Here is a 23,094-nt window from a genome sequence, read left to right as displayed (position 1 = left end):
AGAGAGTGAACTCTCACATGAGTTGGGGGAGGGTCAGAGGGAGAGGGAGAAGCAGACTCTCCACTGAGCAGGGAGCCTGATGGGGGGGTGGGGATTGATCACAGGGCTCGATCACAGGACCCCAGGATCATGACCTGAGCCAAAGTCAGACGCTTAACTGACGGAACCACCCAGTGCCCCTGTTCATGAGCTTTATTTTAGAGGCTATTAGTAATGTAAAGGAGATGTTTTCAGCATTATCTCCTCTGCTTGTTGGTGGAATTTAGGAAAATATTGTGTAATACCCCTCCATTTGTATTTGGTCACTTTATTGAATTCTTTTATTAATCTTAAGGGTTTTACCACTGGTTCTCTTGGATTTGGAGCTATCTAATGTTATTTACAAATAATAAGTATAGCTCTTATTTCTGTTTTCTGTCTTATGAGTGAATCAGAATTTTCAGAAGAATGATTATGATTATTAACACAATGAACATATTTATTTTGTTCTGGATTTTAATAGGAAAATCTCTAAGATTTTTCCATAGACTATGATGCTTGATACTCTTTAACATAAGTAGTACTTATCATTTTGAGAAAACATTCCTCTATTTCAATATTTTAAGTCTTTAAAATTAGGATTTGGGGATGTTACTGAGTGACTTTTCAGTATATATGGAGGTTATATATACTGAACCCATTATACTGTAATATAATTCATTATTTTAATTATTATAGTATTCTTGGAATTTCCCTATCCTCATGGTGGTAGATGGTAGATTATTCTTATTATATTATCTGTTGCCAGTGTTATAATAAAATATTCATGAATGAGAATGATCTATAGCTTATTTTCTGTGCTTTCATTGATAGCTTTTGTTGTTAGGCTAAACTGAGTTCAAAGAGTGAATTGAGTATCATTCTAGCTTTTTCTGTTCCTGCAACAGTTTATAAAGCATGAAGTTATTTTGTACTTAGAAGTTTGGAAGAACTCACTGATAAATTGTCTGGTCCCAGACCTTTTTTTGAGAAGTAAATTCTTTGAAACGTTCCTCATTTCTTCTTTACAATTAAAAATTTTGCCAGAATGTGACTAGCTATGAATTTCTTTTCATTCAGTTTACCTGAAACACGATAAACACTTTTTAACAATATATTTTTTCAGCCTCAAGGTGTTTTGTTTCTTCCCCTCAGGTAGAGCTATCTTGTCTTCTGCTCCATTCACTCTGGCTTTAATCCTCGGGAATACCTATAGTTCTTAAGCTCAAATTCAATTCTCTCTCCTATTTATCTCTCCTTATTTTCATAACTTTCATATTTTATTCTGACTTCAAAGATTGGTTCTCATGTTTATCTCCCCGTTGCTGAATCAGTTTTCTGTGGTGCCAGTTCTACTTTTATTACCTACAAAGCAAATCTGAATTTTGCTCTTTCAACATTACGTCCCTTGCAACATTCCCACATCCCACCAAGCTCCCTTTGCATTTCAACTTGTCTTTCACATTTACCTTTATTTTTTCCCATTTTATGCTGCTGTTCTTCTGTCTCAGCTTTTTTTTTCTTTGGATTTTTGCTCCTATTTCATAGAGGTCATAATTTCCTGTACCTTATTGAGGATGCCAAAAAAGCTTCTACTTTTTTTTTTTTCTCATTCTGGTCATAAATTATTTTCAGAGATTTGATCTTTTTCTGGGCTTTTAGATGCTATTACCACTTTTTTCTTCAGAATTTTTTTAAAAAGTGCTTTAAAAATTTTCTTTGTCTTTTGAAAAAAATGCATTTAAAGGAATATGGCAAAATACATATATAATTTGCCATCTTAACCGTATTTAAGTATATAGTTTAGTGGCATGGAGTACATTCACAGCACTGTGTAACCATCACCAGCATCCATTCACAGACTTCTTTTCATCTTGCAAAACTGAAACTCTGTGCCCATTAAACACTAACAACACGTTTCCTCCATCCCGCCCCCCCCATTCCCTGGCAACCACCACTCTACTTCCTGCCTATGAATTTATTGCTCTAGGTAGCTTTCATATAAGTGCGACCCTGTATTTCACATAGCATAATGTCTCCAAGGTTCATTTATGGTGTAGAATGGGTCAGAATTTCCTTCCATTTTACAGCTGAATGATATTTCATTGTATGTGTATACGCATATACCATATTTATTTATCCATTCATCCATCAATAGATACTTGGATTGCTTCCACCTTTGGCTCTTGTGAATAATGCTATGAACATGGGTTAATAAATATCTCTTGGAGTTTGTGCTTTTTCTCCTCATCTTTGAAGAGAGTAAATTTTATCTAGGTGCACTAATTGTCACTAGGGAGGTCATGTGAGTTACACTGTTTTGCTTTCTAGCCTCCTGGTGCTAGTTCAGTCAGCTTCTCAGATGCACAGATGGAAAGCAGGTTGGTGTGTACAGTTCCCAGGCCAAGTTACAGCATCTCAGCAAATACTCATCTGGTGTAGCTCTGGTGTCCTGTAGTGGAATCTTAGTCCTCACCCAGGGAAGAGTTCTCTGATTCGCTCAACCAAGGACTATAGGAAAGCCTACACCAGTGGTTTGCTACCCTGGCTGAACATTAGAATCACTGGAGGAAATTTTAAGTGATAATATGTTTAGGCCCCACCCTGAACAAATGGACTCAGAAATTCTAGGGCTAGGCCCAGGCACCGTGGTTTTAGGAAGCTCCTTAGGTGATGCCACTGTGGAGCTCTATCTCAAGATGCATGACTGCTAAGGCTGCCCTCTATCTGCCACAGGATGGTCCTCGCCTTGGGGACACTGACCTCCCAGGATGAAGCAGTCACTTCCAATCCTTCTCTCCACCTTCCTGCCATATTATTTTCAGGGAGTTGAAATCTCTGGGAGAATATAGAAATAGGGGTTAGGGTGGTGGTGGTGGATAGTACATTTGCTACCTCAGCAAGCATCGTTCACACAGTATAGGAACATGGCTGTCCAATTTTCTGGATTCTGATTCAGAATAGATGGGGAAGGAGGACTTGGTTCCATTGACCTCAGAGCTAGCAGAGATGTCAGATCTGGGTTAAGTGTTGCTTTTGGTCAAAGTCTAAGTTTTCACCCTTTTTTTGTGTGGCTTCACAGGTGTTTTAGTGAGAGGGTGGCTAAGTGTTCCTCCATTTGAACTGAAAACAACTTGAGTGTGTCTTACTTGTTTCTTTCATTTCCCTCCTAGGCCAGAGGAGAGGGATTATGGCTAGTCTCTCTGTATCAGTGATTTTAGTATGGAGTGAGTACTTACAGATCAATCAGGAAGGACTGAGAAGATGATGAGTACAGGAAGGACCAGCACCATGTAGGTTTAGGTCAGGAGGCTCCTGAAGAAGAGGATTTTTAAGTGGAGCTTTGAAGAGAGGAGGGAGAAGCATATTTCAAACAGTGGCACCACCCTTTCAAAGGTACAGAGATCAATAAACCATGAACTCTGGGACAAGGAGAGAGGCAGAGAGGCATATTTCCCAGATGAACTGGAGAGGAGGGGACCTTTGGAGAAATGAGGCTAGTGAGAGAGTCATTCCAGGAAAGGAATCTTGAAACCCAAGCTTAAAGGGTTGGGAGTTTACTGGAAGCCATGGATGATTCTGATCAAGAGAAAGACAAGATCACACCCATCCCATCGGGGGAGGGAGGGGTTCTCTAGTCTGTGTGAATGAGTGGATGGATGGAGGGACAGATGGACGGGTGGATGGATGGATGGATGGGTGGGTGGATAGGTAGACTGATGGGAAGTAGGGAGGTTGGGGAGGAGAGGATTGAAACCACATCTCTATAACCTCTCTAGTTCTCATACTGGTCCACAGGGAGCTTGGGAGCCCCTAGAAATGAGGAAGGAGAAAACAGACTGTGGGAAGGACTGGAACCCTGTGTTAAGGAAGCCAGATCTGATACAGACTTTTTCCTTTCCTTCTCCTCCTCTTCCCATGGTACATTTAAAGTGTTAATACGTGGCTTGGTTTCCTGTGGTACCTATTACTGCAGAGTCTGTTGGCATGGCCTTTAAGTATCTTCAAAGTGCTGCGATGTTGCTTATATTCCCTAAACCTGTGACATCACTGCCCCCTCTCTGGAGAGGCAAGTTGGGAAAATCCCCATCTGCCTCTTCCTCCACCGACCACAGCTGCCTTTTGCCAAGGGCAGGCATCCAGGCCCCAGGCAACCACAGGACCCAGCTCTCAAACACATCCCAGACAGCCCAGGAAGGTCCCCAGAAGCCAGCCTGATGTCTGGAATCCAATGGCTAGAGGCTGGGGGATGGATGAGATGGCTTTTTGTAGTCCCCACCCGAGAGAATTCCGGGATCGTCACCCACAAAGCTGGCCTTCTGCCCAGATCTGTAGGTCTGTGTCTTCAGGGGAAGCTCATAAAGGCTATACAGAGTCTTGTCCCTGCCTCCCTCCTGGAAGGGTGGGTAGTTATTTTTATATATTGCTGCTGATTAAAACACAAGGAATGATTTGGAGGAATGCTCAGGTATCATCCTTTGATGTATATACAAAGGAAGCGCCTTCCCTGCCTCCTGGGGTTCTTGCACATCCATCAACTCTCCTGACATATGGAGAGAAAGGGTGATTGGGCATTAGCATAGCCTGGAGAACCAGTTGAAATTGCCTTTGTTTTAATATCCCACCTTTGATCTGTTGAAAGGCTGACAGTGAGAGGGGAAGGATCTTATTAGGTGGCATAAATCAGAACTGATGAAATCACTTTCCTCCGACAAACTCAGACCTTCCCCTGTCTAGGGAAAAGGAAGGAAAAGCGTTGCTGTAGCTCTGAGCTGCCCTTTCCCCTTCAGTCATGAACAGGAACACACAGATTAATCGAAGGCTCCATCAACCCCGCCCCCCTGCCCCCTGCAGGGAAGCTTGAGTTCTCTAAGCTTCTGGTGGCTCAGCCAGGGTTCTCTGCTCCCCATGCTCTCTGTCACCATGGGACCCATCCATCCATCCCCCGCAGAGTGTTCTGGTTCCAACTCCCGAGAGTTTTCATTTCTGGACTCTCAGAACTTATGCACACTCTGTGAGGGCCTGGTGGTGGGTTCTAGGTGGGTAGAGGCATGGCTAGGACCCAAGGGATGGGACCAAATGTTGGACTCTGCTGGAAATGGCACTTGGAGACCAAGCTCTTCATAAGACCTCAGCCAGCAACATAGGAAGGGGAGCAGCCATCCTCCTTCATGGGGTCTCTGGGAAACTGTCCTCATGGCACTCTCTCTGGGGGCAGAGGTTGATGAACACCTTCTCCCAGGTGAACAAAGGCAGGAGAGAAGTAAACGCTGGACTCAAAGCCAAAAACCTTCTTTGGCTCTACTATGTATTCGCTCTCTGACCTTGGATGATTACCCCTTTCCTCTTGGTTGAGTGGGGTCCCTTTCAGCTCTCACTTCTATGACTGGTGGCCTCTTCTCAGCAGGTAGTTCCCTGAGCAGTGCTGGAAGCACTCATGATTTCATCAATAAAAAACCCCCCGCAGATTGAATGCCCACTGTGGGCCAGTTTCAGGGAGAGGACAAAGCCCATGCCCTCAGGGGACTTCCAGTCTAATGGAGAGAAAAGCAATCAGAGTGGGAGCTTGGTAAACTTGCTCAAAGGTACAAATTTGGCCTTAGCCTTTCTCCCACCTAGACCGATCATTCCTCCCAGCTCTCTCTGGCCCAAAGCTCCTTGCATTCCAAATCTGTATCCCGTTTCCAGAAGTTTCCCTCAAAAAGCTGTTCTCCATTAAAAGTCTACCTAATAATACTTGCCAGATTAAAAAAAATATTAATAGGCAACTTCTACATCCAAAAAGGAATATTGTCTAATAAGTAAAATTTTAGTCATCTTAAAATGCTTGTGGGTCATGGGGGTGGGGATTGGCTGCCCTAAGCCTCTGCATGACACCACCACCAATGCTTATACATTGGCCTGCCCCGTAAGCCCCTGTCTTGAGTACACAGGGATATGACACAGAAGACTTGTCCAAAGAAGGTATAGACACCTAGAAAGACAGAGTGAGAAAGACACTTAAAGCTAACCCTCCCTTTGCAGGTGAAGAAACTGAACCCGGAGAAGGGAAAGAGACCTGTCTGAAAGCAAGAGCTCTGGGCATCCAGAGGCACAAGATCTTTGCCAGCCTCCCCTCTCCAACCAGAGTTTTGTCTCTTAACCTCAGCTGAGAAATGCCTACACCCTCTAGGTGCCTACTAGTTAAAGTTCAGATTCATAAAGCTCCCCCCAGGACTAGCACGTTTTCTTTCCAACTACTTATCCCATCATGCTCAAGCCCTGGCTCCTGGCACACGCAGCTAGTTCACTTGTACTTGGATCAGCACCTTTGCCTGCACTCCTCTCTCTGCCAGAGATGCTTATTCCTTCTCTACTCCGTGAAAATTCAGTTACTCTGTCAAGGCCCAGTACAAGTACACCTCTTCTGGGAAACCTGTCCTACCTTCCCTTCCTTGGATGAATGATTCACACCCTTCTGCACACCCTTCTTCTTGTTCCCTCAACTCTTGGTGTAGGCCACACACAGATTCTCTCTCTCTCTCTCATTCTCTCTGTCTCTGTCTCTGTCTCTGTCTCTGTCTCTCTCTCTCTCTCTCTCACACACACACACACACACTGCATCACAATTGGTATTTTATTTATTCATCCTCACTGCTAGACTGTAAGCTCCCACAGGCAGGAACCAAATCTCATTCCATGTCTGTCTCCCCAATGTCCTGCATTGAGCCTAACTAATTTCTTAGAGCCGTGTCATCCAGTATGGCAGCCACTAAGTATGTGTGTCAATTAAAATTAAATAAATTAAAAAATGCAGTTCCTCAGTCACATCAGCTACATTTCAGGTGTTCAACAGCCACATGTGCCTAGTGGCTACCATTTTGGACATTGTGGATATTGAACATTTCTCTCATCACAGAAAACCCTATTGAACAGTATTATCTTAGAAGAGACCAGAGACTTAACAGCCCCCAAGATGGAGGAATCATGGGTCTGGGAAGTCCTTAGCTGCCCAGACTACATACACATCACTGCCTTGCACAGAGAAGATGTGTGAAGGGAAGCTCCTAGAACTGGGTCTGGAGTTCGATCGCTTGGCTTCAAGGCTTGGTTGCTACTTCTAGTGAAGATACACTGTCAATACCTTTTCTGGCTATAGCTTCAAACTGTCAGCTCTCTCAGATCCTCCACTGACTGCTCTCCTTAGCTAGGAAATTTCTTTTCATTGACTGGAAAGGGCCTTTCAGGACAAGTGCTGATGTTCACGTCTTGCTAAGGGGAAGCCTCATCAATAAACCTAGACAGAGTGATGGCCACGTGAAGGTGGTTTAAGGTTACCTGGCTTCTCCCTTTCCCCTCCCCTGACCCTTTACCATCCTAGGACAGGAATAAAAGGTGTGGGCTGAGGCAAAGTGTGGACTTCCCTACCACTCACCTCCCACAGCCCCCCGAGCTAGGGGATCAGGGTAACGGGGCAGCCCGACATCCCCCAGCACTTGAGCAGCATTGGCAAGACTTCTAGAATTACGCAGCTGACCCTGAACCCGTCTGTTCTACACAGCTGAGGGGCCTGAGGCATGTACATCAGAGTTCCTGGCCTGACAGCCTTGGAAAACTAAGCTTGCTTAGTTCCTGGTGCCTGACACCTCCACTCTCTGTACCCTTTCTGTTCTCCTGGGCCCTGTCCTCCAAGAGCCTTCCTTTTTCATAAGGAGACATCTTTAGATTCTGTACTTGAGACAGCCCCCCAACTGTTTCCCTGCCCTCTGCCTTCACCCATCCCTCCCAATCCAATCTCAACGCAGGAGCCTCAGTGATCTTCTGAAGATGCCAATTTAACCTGTGACCCGCTATAATCTGCCCCTTTCCAGTTTTGACTGTCTCATCTCTGGATCCTTCTCACTCACTTTGACATCATTGACTAGGCACCACCAGATACCTTCCCTGCCTCTGTGGTTTTGCTTCACTCTTCTTTTTGCCTTGCCTCTAATACTGCCTCTTCAGAAAACTCCTACTCCCCCCTTGGGAGCCAGCTCAACTATCACCTCCTCTGTGCGGTCTTCTGGATTTCCCACAGGAGGAAAGAGTGGGACCCAGTTTCCAGAGCATTTTCCATACACTTGACTGTAGTATGTATAGTTGTGAGTTTAAAGTCACAGGCTTTGGAGTCAAACAAATGGCTTCACCTCTATGTGCCTCCTTTTCTACATGTAGGATGGGGATAATAAGATTCCTACTCCATTGGACTGGGGTGGAGGTTAAATATGAAAATATATGTAAAATGCTGAGCACACCTGGCAATCAGCCAACTCTCAATAAATGTTAACAAAAGTTTTTGTATTGTCTTATTAAATAATAAAGTAAATAGTCTGAGAGCTTCTCTGAAGAGGGACTCTGTGTTATGCATGTTTGAATCCCAGCACTGAGCACAATGCTGGCCTAGCAGTAGGTATTCAGTGAATGTTTAGTGGATTTAATCCAATCCACCAGATTGAGTTTTTTAATCCTTTTTGATTGAACTAAATCCAATCTGATTGAATTCAAGACAAAAGGAATGACACTTGGTGATTGAGTTGAGACTGAAGTAACTGAGGGGCATTTCGGGCAACCTGATGGGTAGTGGGGAGGTATTTGGGGCCTGTAGAGACTTTATGGAATCCCTCAGGGAACCACAAAGGGCCTTCACAGGAGGCAAGCTGTGGTCTCCACAAAGGGAGCTCGGGCTGGTGTCAGTGTGTGCAAAGGTCAAGGCACCTGAGTACTGGGCCGAAGCTGGTTGAGTCGGCCTGGTCCCCAGACGCATGCGCCCTCCCTAAGCAGGGCCAGGGCATGCTACAGACAGGGAGCACCCCCCACCCTGGCCCCGCCCCCACCACACTGTTAGAGCCCCATAGCCCTCCCTGTGGAGGCTGGTGGCTGGCACTGGCGGCTGGTGCTGGTGCGGGAGGCTGGGGCCTCCTGCCTGTGGAAAGCCCGGGGGCACCTTCTTGCCACTCTGCAGGTGCCAGCCTGCTCCCTGCTGGAACCCTCACCTTCCCTGGCAGGCTTTCCGTCAGGGCTGTTGGTCCCTCCGGGCAATGAACGGCTCCCACATGGAATATTTTCCCCACAGAATAACCATTTCCATAGTGGCTGCTTTTTGTTCTTTTTTTCATTTTCAATATCCTCCCCTTTCCACCCTGCCTGTACTCCACCCCAACCAGAGCGTGAGGTGCCCCCACCCCCATACCGTCCCCATCCTCTCTTTTCTTCTCCTTGTCCTGCTGAAAGTCAACTCTGTGCCTGTGTGTGCTGGGGAGGGGGACTGGGCACTTCGAGGGGAAAAGCCAGCTTAGGTTTTGCTCAGAGCAGCCAGTTGACCACTGGGTGCCAAATACGCAGCCCTTGTCCTCAAGGTACCTCACCCCCAACCTCGTTCTTACCCTCACACTTACAATTAGGAATTGAGAACAGAAGGTCTGGCCCACAGCTTTTGAGGATTTCTGAGCCTGGGAGCAGGACTGGCTTCACTGGCGTGTGCCCTGTGCAATTATTCAGGACCTTGGCTCGGAAGGCTTAGTGCTCTGCTCTTGCCATCTTGAAATTCTTAATCATTTTTAAAAATAGGGGTTTCCCATTCTCATTTGGTGTCGGGCTCCACAAATCACATAGCCCATCCTGCCTAGGAGGGCCTGAATGGAGAGCAGCTTCAAGGAGAGAAGAACGTAGCTAGGCTGGAGTGGGAATTGGAGCAGAGAAGCACCACCAAATTCAGTGACCAGGTCATGGGATGAGAGCTGGCCAGGGGCTCCCCCTCTCTGAACTTCTGCATCTGAAATGGCACGTTGGCCCTCCTTTCCAACTCTGCAAAAACCTGAGGGCTGATGAGGGAAAGAGATATTGCACAGCCTAAGATTGGCTGGGGACACTTTCTTAGGATGGGGGGCCACATCGTGGAGGGGCCCTGTAAACACCATCTCTCTGTCTAGATAGGTGAAAAACAAGAGTCTTCCCCAGATGTCCCCAGCCCTCGGAGCCTACGTCAAGGCCATCTGTCTTCGTGGAGCTTGGTTTTCAGCCTCTCCCTACTCCTAAGGATCCTGTCCGACAGTCACCAAGTCTTCTCATACCGTGTGGCTCAGAACTGGAGAGAGGACTCAAGTCACACCTGAACTGAATGTAATAGACCAGAAAGACACCCCCCGACCCTTTTCTCCCGGTTGTCCTCCTGGTCCTGCCCTGGGACATGCTGACCTTTTGATTCAAAGTCACCCTATGTCCAGGGAGCAGGTACTAGGTAGCAGGCACTGGGCTTAGAGCTTCACATGAATGATCCCTTTTATTTTTATTTATTTTTATTTATTTTTAATTTTTTAAAAAGATTTTATTTATTTATTTGACAGAGAGAGACACAGCAAGAGAGGGAATACAAGCAAGGGGAGTGGGGGAGGGAGAAGCAGGCTTCTCGTGGAGCAGGGAGCCTGATGTGGGGCTCAGTCCCAGGACCCCGGGATCATGACCTGAGCCCAAGGCAGACGCTTGATGACTGAGCCACCCAGGCACCCCTGAATGATCCCTTTTAAATGAATACCTGATGACATCCATGGGTCATCTGGTGGTCCACTAGGAGCCCTGACTCTGTCCCTCTAGTCTTGTATTTGACTAAGATCTGGTAGGAAATAAGACGGATTAAAGAAAGAAATTCCTTGGGGCGCTTGCTCCCTGCTCTGTGGGAAGCCTGCTTCTCCCTCTCCCACTCCCCCTGCTTGTGTTCCCTCTCTCGCTGTGTCTCTCTCTGTCAAATAAATAAAAACTTAATAAAAAAGAAAAAAAAAGGAAGAAATTCGGAAAGGGTCCATTAAGTCAGTCGAATGCTCTGTGGGCTGTAAGGGACTTTGGTTTTCAAATATAAATATGCCTCCTACAGCTCAGAGAGGTGTCTGTCTTTCTGTCATCCAGTCCTTTTAGGGAAGCCAGGCTGGTAGAAAGAAATGGAAAGGAGCCCTGAGTTTGAGTCCCAGGCCTGCCACTCCTTTTGGGCATTTCTCTTTATCTCTCTGAGCTTCAGTTTCCTATGTAAAATGAGTGGGGCTGCCAAGCTCCTTCAAGCTGATATAATGTGATTCTGAGGTTACACTGTTGTTCTTCTGGGTCACTGTCAGTGAACAACTTCTTGCTGTCTAACCTAAATCTCTTCTGCTGCTACTTGCTCCCGGTTATGTCTTGATCTCCTTTTAGTCCATTGGGACCAGGTCCCCATGTCACTAGCTCTCTGGAATGTCCTATGGCCAGGAGACTTTCAGACCACCTGCTCCTTGGTACTTGGACTTGGAGGGAAGGCGCCCCAGCCATCACTCATGCTCCCCCCACCACCCCACCTCAGCCTCAGCCCTGGGCTGGGGGAATGTGAGGAGTAGTTTGGCCCTCTAGAGGTTAAGCTATTTCTCCAGAGCCCAGGCAAGCCCAAACTGGCCTGTGAGGTCCCTGCTAACCTTCCCTATTACCGCAGGTAAGAATTATAGTCAGAAATCATTCAAGGAGCCCAGGCCCATGTGGGAGAAAGAGAAGAGCTATTGGGGGTGGTTGATTTTATTCCAGAGCTTAATTGGTATAATTGCTCTTTTCTTCCTGCCAAACCCAAGTCCGTCTGGATTGGCCCTCCCACCTGCAGACGGGGAGCAGCTCAGATAGGCCCATTAGTCTCAAATGGTGAATTCAGGCTGCTTGGAAGCTCCTTTGGCCCCCCACCCAGATGGCATGGGAGCCCAGGCCCACCTGCCCCAGAGGGGCCCCAGGACAGCCTGAACCTGACTCAGGGGGGTCAGGCAGCTTCTTCAGAGAGTGCCCTATCCTGCTTGGGGAGGGGCAGGGAGAGAGTACAGGGGACTTTTTGGGGCTCCCCAAGGTTCAGAGGTCCCTGAGGGAGGGATGGGATGTCCCACAAAAGGGGAAGAGGGAATATAGAAGCCAGTACTGCTCCATTTCCTCCCCTGCTGCCTCCCCTGCTCCTCTCTGGGCCCCCTCGGGAGCCCACTTTGAAGGGGGTGTTTTGTCCTCACAGCCAACCCTACCGGGAGAGCCCATAATTGCCAGATGCCCAGTTTCTCCCTTGGGTCCCCAGAGCCCCCGTGGACAGCCTCCTTGTTAGAAGGGAAGGTAATGCTGGGGCCTTTTGTCTGCCTTTAACCTCAAAACAGTCTCAGGGATGGGCAGGTAGTCGCACTACATAGCGAGGAAACCAACCCAAAATGTTAAGAGAGGGGTTTGTAACTAGATCTGTCTGATGGCTGAACCCACACTTCCTCCATGCTCCCAGGAGCCCCCGGGGTTAGAGCTGCCACATAAAATAGGAATATTGTATGGGGCCTACTTATTTTCAAAAAGTTGTTCTTTGTATATCTGACATTCAAATTTAACTGGGCACCATCTTAAATATTGCATGGGACATATTTATACTAACAATTATTTGTTATTTACCCAGAATTCAAATTTCAATGGGCAACATGTATTTTTATTTGCTAAATGCAGCAATACTCTGCTGGGTCCACATCCCCGCCCAAGTCTGCCTGGCCTGAGTGAAATGCCTGGACCTTCTGCTCACCCCAAACACAAATTCAGATCTGACTGATTTCTTCCATGTGCTTATCCCACCTTCTTCATTTGCCAGCTTGCCTGGTTTCCCCCTCTGGCATGTATCTGTCCCCAAGTCTCAGGAACAGGGCTGTAGGCACCTTCCTCCTGCAGCCCCAGGCACACCCCACCACACTGCTCCAGGAGATCTGCAAGGCCTCACGGGAGAGCTATTCCCTCTAACACAACAGAAAGGGGCCTGGCAGCTCGTCCAGTCCAGCCCTTACCTGGAAAAGTATCATCCTGAGCCAGGGGGATGTGCTTGGCCTGGCCTCTGGGAGAAGTGGCCCTTCTCAGGCCCTCCTATCTCTGGGTTGCACAAAACGCAGGTGGTGGTCTAATCGGGGCCACAGGTTACATGTGAAAGCGTACACATGCACATGCATGGGTCACATGTGTGCTCACACATATGCATATGCATGAGAGACAGCTTCCAAATGCCCCCCCAGCCACAGAGGAAAAGATTGCTTCCCTCTTGCCCTGCCCCAGTCCCACTTCCTATCTGCCCCATAACACCTTCCCTCTGTCCATAGAGCAGGGGCCACCAACCTACCAGGGGCTTGGTCATGTCCTCTGCCCTGTTTCCCAGTCTCCGTCAAATAGGTCAGCAGGTTCTCACCCTCCTCATGTCCCCAGTACCAGCATCACACAGTGCCGAGGCACATGGATTTTGGCACCAGACAACCTGGGCTGGAACCCCAGCTCCGTGGCTCACTAGCTAAGGGAACTTGGGCGGCTTAATCTCTCTGTAAAGTGGGACTAACCAGAGCTTCCTCATGGCGTTGCTGCAAGGGTGCAGATCACACACTTGTCCCTGTCTGCACCTGGCATATGACAAGGGCTCAATATGTGGAAGCAGATCATTGCTATTGGTGTCGTGGTTGTCACTGGAGGGTTGCTCCCAGCCCAAGGCTTTAGAGAGAAAGGGAGCACCCCCCACCTTGGGCATTCAGGCCTCCTGGGTCTGTTAATCCCCCCTTTAGGTAGGCAGTTACAGGGAGCCAGACTCCAGGCAAGCCCCAGCTGTCCTGGTCCCATACATCCAGTGGGTTGTTGGGCCTTACCGATTTGACTTCCTAAGGATGTCTGAAATCTGTGCCCACTCCTCCCGTCCACACTGGCCCTCTATTCTCCTGCCTCTCAGCCTTCACTCATGATACCCCACTTTCCACCTCTCCTTGTCTGAATCCTATCTTTGCTTAAGGCCGTCTCAAAGGGCACTTTGCCTGGGTGGTTCTAAGTTGACTCTCAGGGCTCAGCTGTCTGTCTGTGGTCTGTGAGAAGGCTGGGGCCAAGACGCTGCCCTCACTGAGCGGAAGGAAGTGGGGCCGTGGCATTCTTATGGGATGCTAAGAAGACTCCCGGAATTGCTGGATGACTTTGTGGTGCCAGGGAGCCTGCCAGGCCAGCCTGGTACTATCCCAGGTCAGGAGCAACAGAAACTACCACTAGGAGCGGACACTTTTGGGGACTGGACACCAGAGTGGCCAAATTCACTTCTCAAGCTTCTTTGGCTATGGCTGTCCCTTTCTGGACAAGGAGGTTGTGTAAAAGACCATCTTTGATGATCTTCCTGCCTCCAGTCTGGCCCTTCTCCTATACCAACAAGGTCTGCAGAGGAATCTTTTCAAACAGAAATCTGGCTAGGTTCTTCCTTTGCTTAAAACCCTTCAGTGGCTCCCTGTTTCCCTCAACATAGCATTACTTACAAGGCCCTGTGAGCTCTGGCTCCACCTGCCTGGCTAGCTCACCTTACACTCTCCTCTCACGCTTCCCCCCCACCCCGCTCCACTGCAGCCCTACCTGACCACTTTCAGCCCCCTACCATGCTGCACCCTCACCTTCCCACCTGCCTTCCCTCTGCTTGGGTTTTTTTTTCCCCATCTACCCCCCCGACTAGTTCCTCCTCAGGCACCAGGTCTCTATGTAAACATTACTTTCTCCTGGAGGTCTTTCCGGATGCAACTGTGCTTCCCCTGCCACCATTGCCCCGTGAATGTGCCTGGCCTTCCCACCAGATTGTAAGCTATGTCAGGGAGGGCAGGGATATTGTCTTCATAGCTGATGTTTATCCAGTATTTCCCAAACCTGTCTGTGCACAGAAACATCTAGGGTGTTCTTTAGAAACAGGTTCCCAGGGGCGTCTGGGTGGCTCAGTTGGTGAAGCATCTGACTCTTGATCTTGGTTCCGGTCTTGATCTCAGGGTTGTGAGTTCAAGCCTCATCTTGGGCTCCATGTTGGGCGTGGAGCCTACTTAAAAAAAAAAAGATTCCCAGGCTCCCTCTCGACCTTCTGAATTACACTATCCTGGGGAGGGGCTTGGGAGTCTGTATTTTCACAAAGTTCCAGCCAGCCAAACCATCAAGAGTATAGTGACCAACATTGGTGGGCCATATCTGGAGTGACAGGCCTTGCCAGTAGAGGGCACTCACCGAAGGGTGTTTGGTCCCATCAGGTCAGGTTTGGTGTGAGTGGGAGGTCTTTCCTAATCGCAGCTTTCGAGGATGATCCAGGTCATTTTGCTTTCCCATGTAAGGTTCCAGCATTGACCTGTTCACTCCCCTTGATGGTGAGCCAGGGAGTTTATCCAGTGGCCCTTAAGACATTTGGCAAGAAGGGCATTGGTGAAATGGCTTCGGGAAGAGATAGAAGCCCAGATGAACCTTCCTCTGCCCACCCTGCACTCCCAGTCACACCAATTGTTCTTTAGGTTCAGGGCCATGGAGTCTTAGGGCCTTTGTGGACAAAGGCTGGGTATCAATGACTGAGGTATCATATACATGTGGGACAGCCGTGCCTCAGGATAGAAAAGTTCAGCAATAGGTCCATAGTCACAGGCCAGGTCCATAGTCACAGGCCAGCTTGTCTGGTCCCTGTGGGACCAGCTACCCAGGGTGATCCAATTTCAGCCCAAGTCCCAGAGCAGGAGTCAGAAGACAATAGTGTATTGATAGTGTATTGATAAAGGACGTCATGACTGGGATATGTCTGTAAAAAGCTAAGATGGGCAGTCTCCTTGTTTTCCTGGGCTGAACTTTAGATCTTCTAGAATTTGCTCCAAAAGTTCTCATGTCACCTAGGAATCTCTGGTTGTCGCGCAGACAGGATCACCACTATCTCCCCAAAACAGGGGAGCTATGGTATAGATTTAGAAGCCTGGGGATGTGAGGGAAAGATTGGTTATTCACAGAGGGACTATGGGTTCAACACTGGGTCTGAGAGGAAGAGTTGGTGCCATAAATAGGAACATATGGCATAAAGGATCAAGAATTATGGGTTGGAATGGAGGCGAAATATGGGAACTTGAAGAGGTGGGGTATAGGCTAAGTAGCGGCCAAGTCGCAGCTTCAGTCCTAGGGTACCTCAAAGTCCCCGCTGGGGTCCGGGCTGGCCCAGCTCAACTCAGTCCCAAACCTTGGTCTGCATCTTGCCCTGGATTGATCCTTTCCATCCTCTCTTCCACCAGGCGCCTAGATGCCAACCTCATCTCCCTGGTCCCGGAAAGGAGCTTTGAGGGGCTGTCTTCCCTCCGCCACCTGTGGCTGGACGACAATGCACTCACCGAGATCCCTGTCAGGGCCCTCAACAACCTCCCTGCCCTGCAGGCCATGACCCTGGCCCTCAACCGCATCAGCCACATCCCTGACTACGCCTTCCAGAACCTCACCAGCCTTGTGGTGCTGTGAGTGCTGCCCTGCCCGCCCCCCACTCCTGGCTGGGTCCTGCTGGGGCTGCATATTTACTCCAGAGTTGGGTTGGAAGCCTGGATAGCTTTGCTCTTCTCTACACGGAACTGAACCATCTGGCCTCAGTTTCTCCTTTTTAAAATGAGGACGATCATCCCCTGTTGACCCCATGGGGAGTATGGTGAGGCCAAATGACAGTAGGGCTGTAAAAGTGCTTCGAGAAGCCAGCACACCATAATCAGAAAATGGGAATTAAGCCGCTAGTTTCTCGCTATGCAAATATAGTAACTATACCAAGCTGATTGGAATATAAGTCAGCAGTCTTTTAAGCGATTTCTACCACATTCAACAATCGGATGATGCAGTCTTATGCTTTGGCACAGGGATAGGATAAGTTCATCTCATTTCCCAGACTTGGACAAACAGAGAAAAGCCATCACTTGTAATTAGACAGCAAAGCCCCGTGAGGGTAATTACCTGGGAGATAGTATCCTGGCAGGAATTGGGGGCCGGGGTTACCTCTGCCTCCCTGGTGGGAACTTCAGAGTGCAAATTAGCTCCCAGCTAATTGCTACGAGTGATTGGTAAGTTCAGAGGGTAATTACTAAGGGCTTGGAGGTCATGTGTAATTGCTTTGGGTTACACGCTAATTGCTGCGGGAACATATGTGTTAGTGACTTTGCTAAATGGCAACCTTGCCTCTCCTGCTCCTGGAAATCTGGCCTGATTTTCCAAACCAGAGAATGGATGATGTATAGGTCCATCTGAAAGCCGAAAACTCAGGCACCAATTTGTCTAATTCTCTGTCCTGGGAGACTGGAAAACCAAGAGGAGCATCCTTATGGATCACGTCCTTCTATCAGGATGGCCATTCCATCCCTCCTTTTGGGAGTCAGTGGGGGTATTTATAGAGGGTGAACAGCAAGGTGACCGATTCTTGTTTTGGTGACAGCCCTGTGACACCTGGAGGGAATGGGGTCAGATCTCCACGAGAGACAAAACTGGGAAAATGAGGGCCACATGAGGAGTCTCAGACAAATGAGCAGCAGCAGCTGTTTCTAGAAACCCTATGTGGGGCACTGAAGAGTCAGAGAAGTATGTGAACAGCTGCTGCCCTCCAGGGGCTGACAGTCTAGTTGAAAGAGTGGAATAAATATGGGAAAAGACAGCTAATGATGTAATGTAACTTATATCAAGATAGCTGATGATAGATACAGACCCACGCAGCGTCGGCAATCTGGGGTGGCTGAGCAAGTGTAGGGGTGATGGGGAAGTCTTCGTGGGGAAGGTGGGGTGGGTCCTGGGCCTGGGAAGTTGATGGAGAACCAGACAGGTGAAGACAATGGCAGTGTTCCAAGCAGTGTCATAAAGACACCGAGGGGAAAGCCCGGCTGCGTGGTGACAGCGAATAGGCCAGGCTGGCGGGAGCAGAGGATCCTCTTGCAGAACGAGGCTGGAAAGGTGGCGGGGCGGGGGCAGGTGGCTCACGGTGTTAGAACAGGGAGTTTGGCTTTTGTCTGTCAGTGGGGAAGGGAAACTTGGAGGTTTAGGAGTAAAGATGAGCAGGGGGGTATCTCAGGAAGGCTAATTGGGAGGATGGATGGGAACAGGGGGACATTTAGGAGGCTCTTGTCTATCAACCGAAGTCTAGTTTAAGGAGGTGGCAGAGGAATGGAAGGGAAGACATGACTGTGAGGGATATTTTGAAGGAAGGGTAAGTCTGATCTAGGAAAGAGCAGCAGGAAGGGGAATCAAGAATGACTCCAAAGTCTGGCTGGGAACCAGGGAATCGGAATGCTAGGTGTGCTACAGATCGGGATTGGGGGGGACCCCACCGGACAAAAGGAGGGCCAAGGGAAGAAAACCTACTGGTGCAGGAGCAAAGCTCAAGGGGAACTGGTCCCTTTTCCTGGGGCAGGGCCAGGAACATGACCCCTTTGTCCTGCCTCCAACTCACCAGGACCTGGGAGGGGAGAGGGGGCTGGGGGAAGCTGTCCAGGAACTATGGGATGAGGTATAGAAAGACCCAGGAGGCAGATAAGGAAGACTGGGTGTGATAGAAAGTAGGAAAGTTTGGTTAAACCCAACTGGTGCACAGGAGCCTGGCTGGCGGTGTGAGTAGACAAGTGGGATGGAGGAGAAGGGGCTTCTCTGCAATTCAAACCCAAGCTGGTACTTTTATCAGACTGCTGTGAAGTCCTTCGCGTCACTGCTCTGGCCCTGATGGGACCCCCCAGGCAGCACTTAATTGGGCAGCGCTAGTGTCACTCATGCAAATCTTGTCTCTTCATCCGGATTCTTAAACCCCAACACCCTGCCCCAAGCCTGGCTGCTACAGGTGCCCAGGATGCCTGGGCTGAGTGAGTGGTTTGGAGGAGGCCGTTGGAACCCTGGAACTGGATGTTTAGGAAGCTGAGAGGGTGTAGACCAGAGATGCTGGGGAGGCGGAAGGGGCTGGAAAATGGAAACGAGAGTCCAACAGGAGGCAGGAAGAAATGATAAGAGTTCAGTGACAGTCGGGAGACAGGCATGGAGGCAGTAAGAAAAATCAAAAGCCCTTGTTAAGGGGAGATAGTTTATTTCCAGAAGGCTGCGTTTTCCCTGTGGAATCGGAAGCTGCCTATGGGAGGGGCCTGTCTCTCAGCGGAACCTGGTGGCGCAGGTAGACAAGGATGGGGAAGATATACAGGACCCATGACTCTCAGGACCCCCATCCCTATCCATCTGTGCTGGATAGGGTCTTCCTGTCGCCTTGGTATGTGAACAGCATCTTGGAGGTCTGCATGATTTCTTCCCCTTGGAAGAAGAAAGAAATCCCCTTTTTCTGCCTAAAGAGGCTTATTTTTTTTTAAAGATTTTATTTATTTATTTATTTGACAGAGGGAGAGAGCACAAGAAGGGAAGCAGGAGAGAGAGAAGCAGGCTCTCCGCTGAGCAGGGAGCCCCATGCAGGGCTCGATCCCAGGACCATGGAATCATCACCTGAGCTGAAGGCAGAGGCTTAACCAACTGAGCCACCCAGGCGCCCTCTGAAGAGGCTTCTTAATTCTTGAACTTTACTAGCTTAACTAGAATATGTCACAGTGTAGAATATTCTACATCCGATTTTCCTGGGCCAGTGTATGCCTGTGAGCTGCAGATTCTATGCTTTCTTCACTTTGGAGAATTTTCTTCTGTAGTCTGTTTGAATACATCTTCCGTCTCATGTTTGGATTCTCTCCCTCAGACATGTCAGTTATCCTTGTGTTGAATCACCTTTGTGTCTTCTCCGTCTGTGCATTTCTGTTCTACCCTTTTTGTCTCATTTAGCCACATTCACCGTGATTATCTCAAGCTTTTTCTCCAGCACCAGTTCAATTTTCGGCAGCGTTGACCCTGTTCCTTGGCTCGAGTTTATTGACTAATTTTTTTAATGATGTAGTTTTGGTTCTCAGTTTGTTTTTGCTGCCTATGATGTCATTTTCTCTTTCGTTTTTAAAATTTCATCTTGGAAATATTGTGTTTTGAGTTCGTTTTGTAGCAGGAGGCCATTGTGGTAAATTTCCTTCTGTCCCTCATCCATTTGTTGTATTTTTTTTTTCTTGGCTTGGAACTTTACCTGCCTTTGCACCCTCTCTTCTCCCCGTCCTCGGTCTCCCTGGTGCATCCATAATTGCCATGTGATTTCTTTGTTCTGGCTCATGCGTAGAAAGCTGTCTACTTGTTCTAGCTGTGTCGTCTTGGGGCCCCATGGGTTCTCCCCTCCAAGCTGTAGTTTGTGGGCTAGTATTGTGGGTAAATGAGGTTCCATCTGCTTTTCTGTGCCCTGGTGGTGGGGTGAAGGTAGGTGGAGTGTGCTCTGAGGGGGAGCCCAGTCTTTGGCAGGCAGCCTGGGCTCTGCTCTGTCTGCAGATTCAGAGTGTGTTAAATGTGTGAGTTCACTCCCTCCCCCCAAGAATTCCCTTGGGCTTCAAGTCATTTCCTCAAGTCAGTGAGTAGCCTGGAGCCTTTATTTTACTCCTCAGTTCCACCTGTTTCCTCTGGAAGCCAGACATGGGGAAGGGAAATAAACCTTATCCACAGAGTTGCTTCTCTTTTAGATTTGGGGTTTTAGGAGAAATTCTCAGGATTTTGTTTTCTTGCCAGTTCAATTCCTGGAGAAAGCGAGACTGGTTAGGAGTTCCAGAGTTTTTCTTCGATCACTAGTTTGTGCAGTTTATTTACATTGGGTTATGTCTCTGTCCTTGCTTTGTTGCTACTTGTAATACTTGGGCTGGAGGCAGGGGTCTTATTTTTTGCTATTTTTGCTTATTTCTTTAGGAATTGGGAGAAGAACATTCTGTCACTTGTTTTCAGTTAGCTATTTACTTTGGAAATCTCTTCCAAACCGATCTCCTACCTCTCCCCAACCTACATGCACTCTGGCCAGGCCCTTCACCATCCAGCACAGATGCACATACTCCTTCCCACCTCCCCCCCTTCATCCCCATTACTTCTACCTGGAATGCCCTTCCCTCTGCTTGTCCAGATCACCTACCCTTCAAGGACCTGCTCTGGATCGCCACCTCTGTAAAGCCTTCCCTGACTCCTCTGGTCCCACCCGTCTCCCATCTCTGAGCCTGTCTACAGCTCCCTCCAGCTATAACAGAAAGCTTAGCCTTTAATTATATGTTGTCTATAGCGGTTTGCTTTTGGCTCCCATAAGCGCGTCTGGCCACTGAGTCAGGCGGGCTGGGTCCTGGGGAGCAGGACTATAGAAGAAGCCTCAGACTGGAGCCCCCCTGACATCAGATCTCTCTCTAAGAGCCTAGTGGGGGCCTACCTTAGCCTTGACCTTGGGCACTCCTCTCACATTTTCCTTCAATAGGAAGTTAAAACCATAGAGTCCATGGTTGATCTAGCCTTGGAGATTGTAACTTCAGAAGTCAGTCTTGGCCAGTCATTTTGTCTCTGGAGACAAAGGGCTGGACCACTGGGGTCAGTCTGTTCATGCTTCTGCCTCCACCTTCCGACTTAAGCCACCATCTGCTTTCTATGCCCCCCCCCCCGCCCTTTGCCCGATGCTGTGGGCACCCATTCTGACGTGCCTTTCCTTCCCACACAGGCATCTTCATAACAACCGCATCCAGCATCTGGGGACCCACAGCTTTGAGGGGCTGCACAATCTGGAGACACTGTGAGTGCTGGGGTTGTGGTGGGGCCCTATCCTGGTGAGGAAAGCCTGGACGCCTGGAGGCAGGAGGGGAGGCTGGTGGAGAGAGAAGCCGGAGGGACTGGGATGCTGGGCCCTGGCTCCAGGCCTGCTCACCCACGTGGCCCTCCCTGGCATTCTCTCTAGGATGTCACTATGAATGCATTCCTTCCTCCTTCAGATGGGTAGAATGTGCCTTTGGGAGTTCAGGGTGGCCCAGACTGGGGGAATCTAGGATCCCTGCCGGCAGAGACCACCAAAATAATGAACATTTTAGGTAGGCGAGCCAGAAGAATGAGGATATTGAGCCTGGGGACTAGAAGGCTTGGGGGTGGGGGTGGGGGTGGGGCTGACTTGATGGCAGCTTTGACATCTGTTTAAGGGTAGGTAGTTGCTGACAGAAGGGAGGGGAATGCCATGGAGTCATGGCTGGTACAGTTTGCCAGTGGATCTAACTAGCCCAGTGATTAATGGGGAGATGGCCCATTCAGCACTCCGACCTGACTATAAAAAGCACCCAAGTTGTTGACTCTCAAAAAGCCATATTATTCACACATCATCATCCTGGAATTCCGTTAAGGTCAGAATGCACCCAAACCCTCCCATCATTTCCTCTGGAGTCCTGCCAGGCCCCACAGAGTGGGCTGAGTGGGCCCCATTTGAGCAAACAACTGGCTGGGCTCCCTCAGTATGCTGGCCATGCCAGCTGGGGTCCCGCAGAGCCCACAAGGGAGCTGACTGCCACAGCCACCTGGTGCAGGCCGCCAGCACCGGGGAGAGAGGGACCCCCCACCCCCGGGCTCCAAGAGTCAGCCACTAAGGTTGGGGCAGGGCTCACGGTGTCAGGAGCAAGGTCACAGTGCCTTTTGCCTCCCCTCCTCCACCTCCCCCCTCCCCACCCAACACCCAGACACACACCCGAGCTCCCAAGGTAAGGGATTTTCAAGAATCCAAAGCAGCCCAGGAGAAAAGGCTGGGAGACAAGCTGTGACCCGAGGAGGCAATGGTTTGGGGAAAACCATTTGACACGTCTAGCCCAGGAGGCCTGGGCTGTCTGCGTTTGCAGTTGTGGAGGGGAAGGGAATGGGCGGGCGGGGGGACCGAGACCAATGCTCCATTCTTCTTTTCTGTGGGCAGGAGACCCAGGAGCCCGGTGGCTCTCTTGGGCTTGGCCTGAAGCAGGAGAAATGGCAGAGCTGGGTCTCGTTCTCCCGCGTCTTCACCCTGCCGCTGACTGAGTGCCCAGGAGTGGGCTGTGGGAGGGTGCGCCCCAGCCTGGAGTCAGAAAAGTTGGAACCTCTCCGCACCACTGTGCGTGACCTGGGCTCTGTCTCTCTTCTCTAGCCTTCACAGACAGCTGGCCAGTTAAAGCTGGGCACTCTAGCCTGCCCCATCAACATACTAGCAAACTGAGGGCCAGGGAAGCGGCATGGCGCTTCCAGAGTTACTCCCTCAGTTGGGGACAGAGCAGGTCTGGGATGTGTTAACTGAGAAAATGTCCATGAAAGCTCCTAGCTTAGTGCCCTGCTCTCCTTAGTCATCTGAGTTGAATGTGAATTGTGCAAATCTACTATGTGCTAGGTGTTTGGAGGATCTCAGATGTAAGGGATGGCCATTGTTCTCTTAAGGTC

General features: G+C 49.1%; 1 protein-coding gene across 3 annotated transcripts in view; it reads left to right on the top strand.

The window, feature by feature from the left end:
• LGR6 (leucine rich repeat containing G protein-coupled receptor 6) overlaps nt 1-23,094 on the top strand; it is a 118,667-nt gene that overhangs the window by 59,077 nt on the left and 36,496 nt on the right. Inside the window, exons 5-6 of one of the 3 annotated variants that reach the window (XM_035721970.1) lie at nt 16,074-16,289; nt 21,377-21,448. In XM_035721970.1, coding sequence (XP_035577863.1) covers nt 16,074-16,289; nt 21,377-21,448 — 288 coding nt within the window. Of the gene's footprint in view, nt 1-16,073; nt 16,290-17,884; nt 18,008-18,044; nt 18,095-21,376; nt 21,449-23,094 lie in introns of those variants that run through there. The other 2 variants (XM_035721972.1, XM_035721971.1) reach the window with 2 other exon arrangements.

The sequence above is a fragment of the Zalophus californianus genome, chromosome 10, assembly GCF_009762305.2.
Source record: "Zalophus californianus isolate mZalCal1 chromosome 10, mZalCal1.pri.v2, whole genome shotgun sequence".
In the NCBI taxonomy this organism is placed as follows: Eukaryota; Metazoa; Chordata; class Mammalia; order Carnivora; family Otariidae; genus Zalophus; species Zalophus californianus.
The sequence above is the reverse complement of the archived record's forward strand: the minus strand, read 5'-3'. Positions and strand labels throughout refer to the sequence as shown.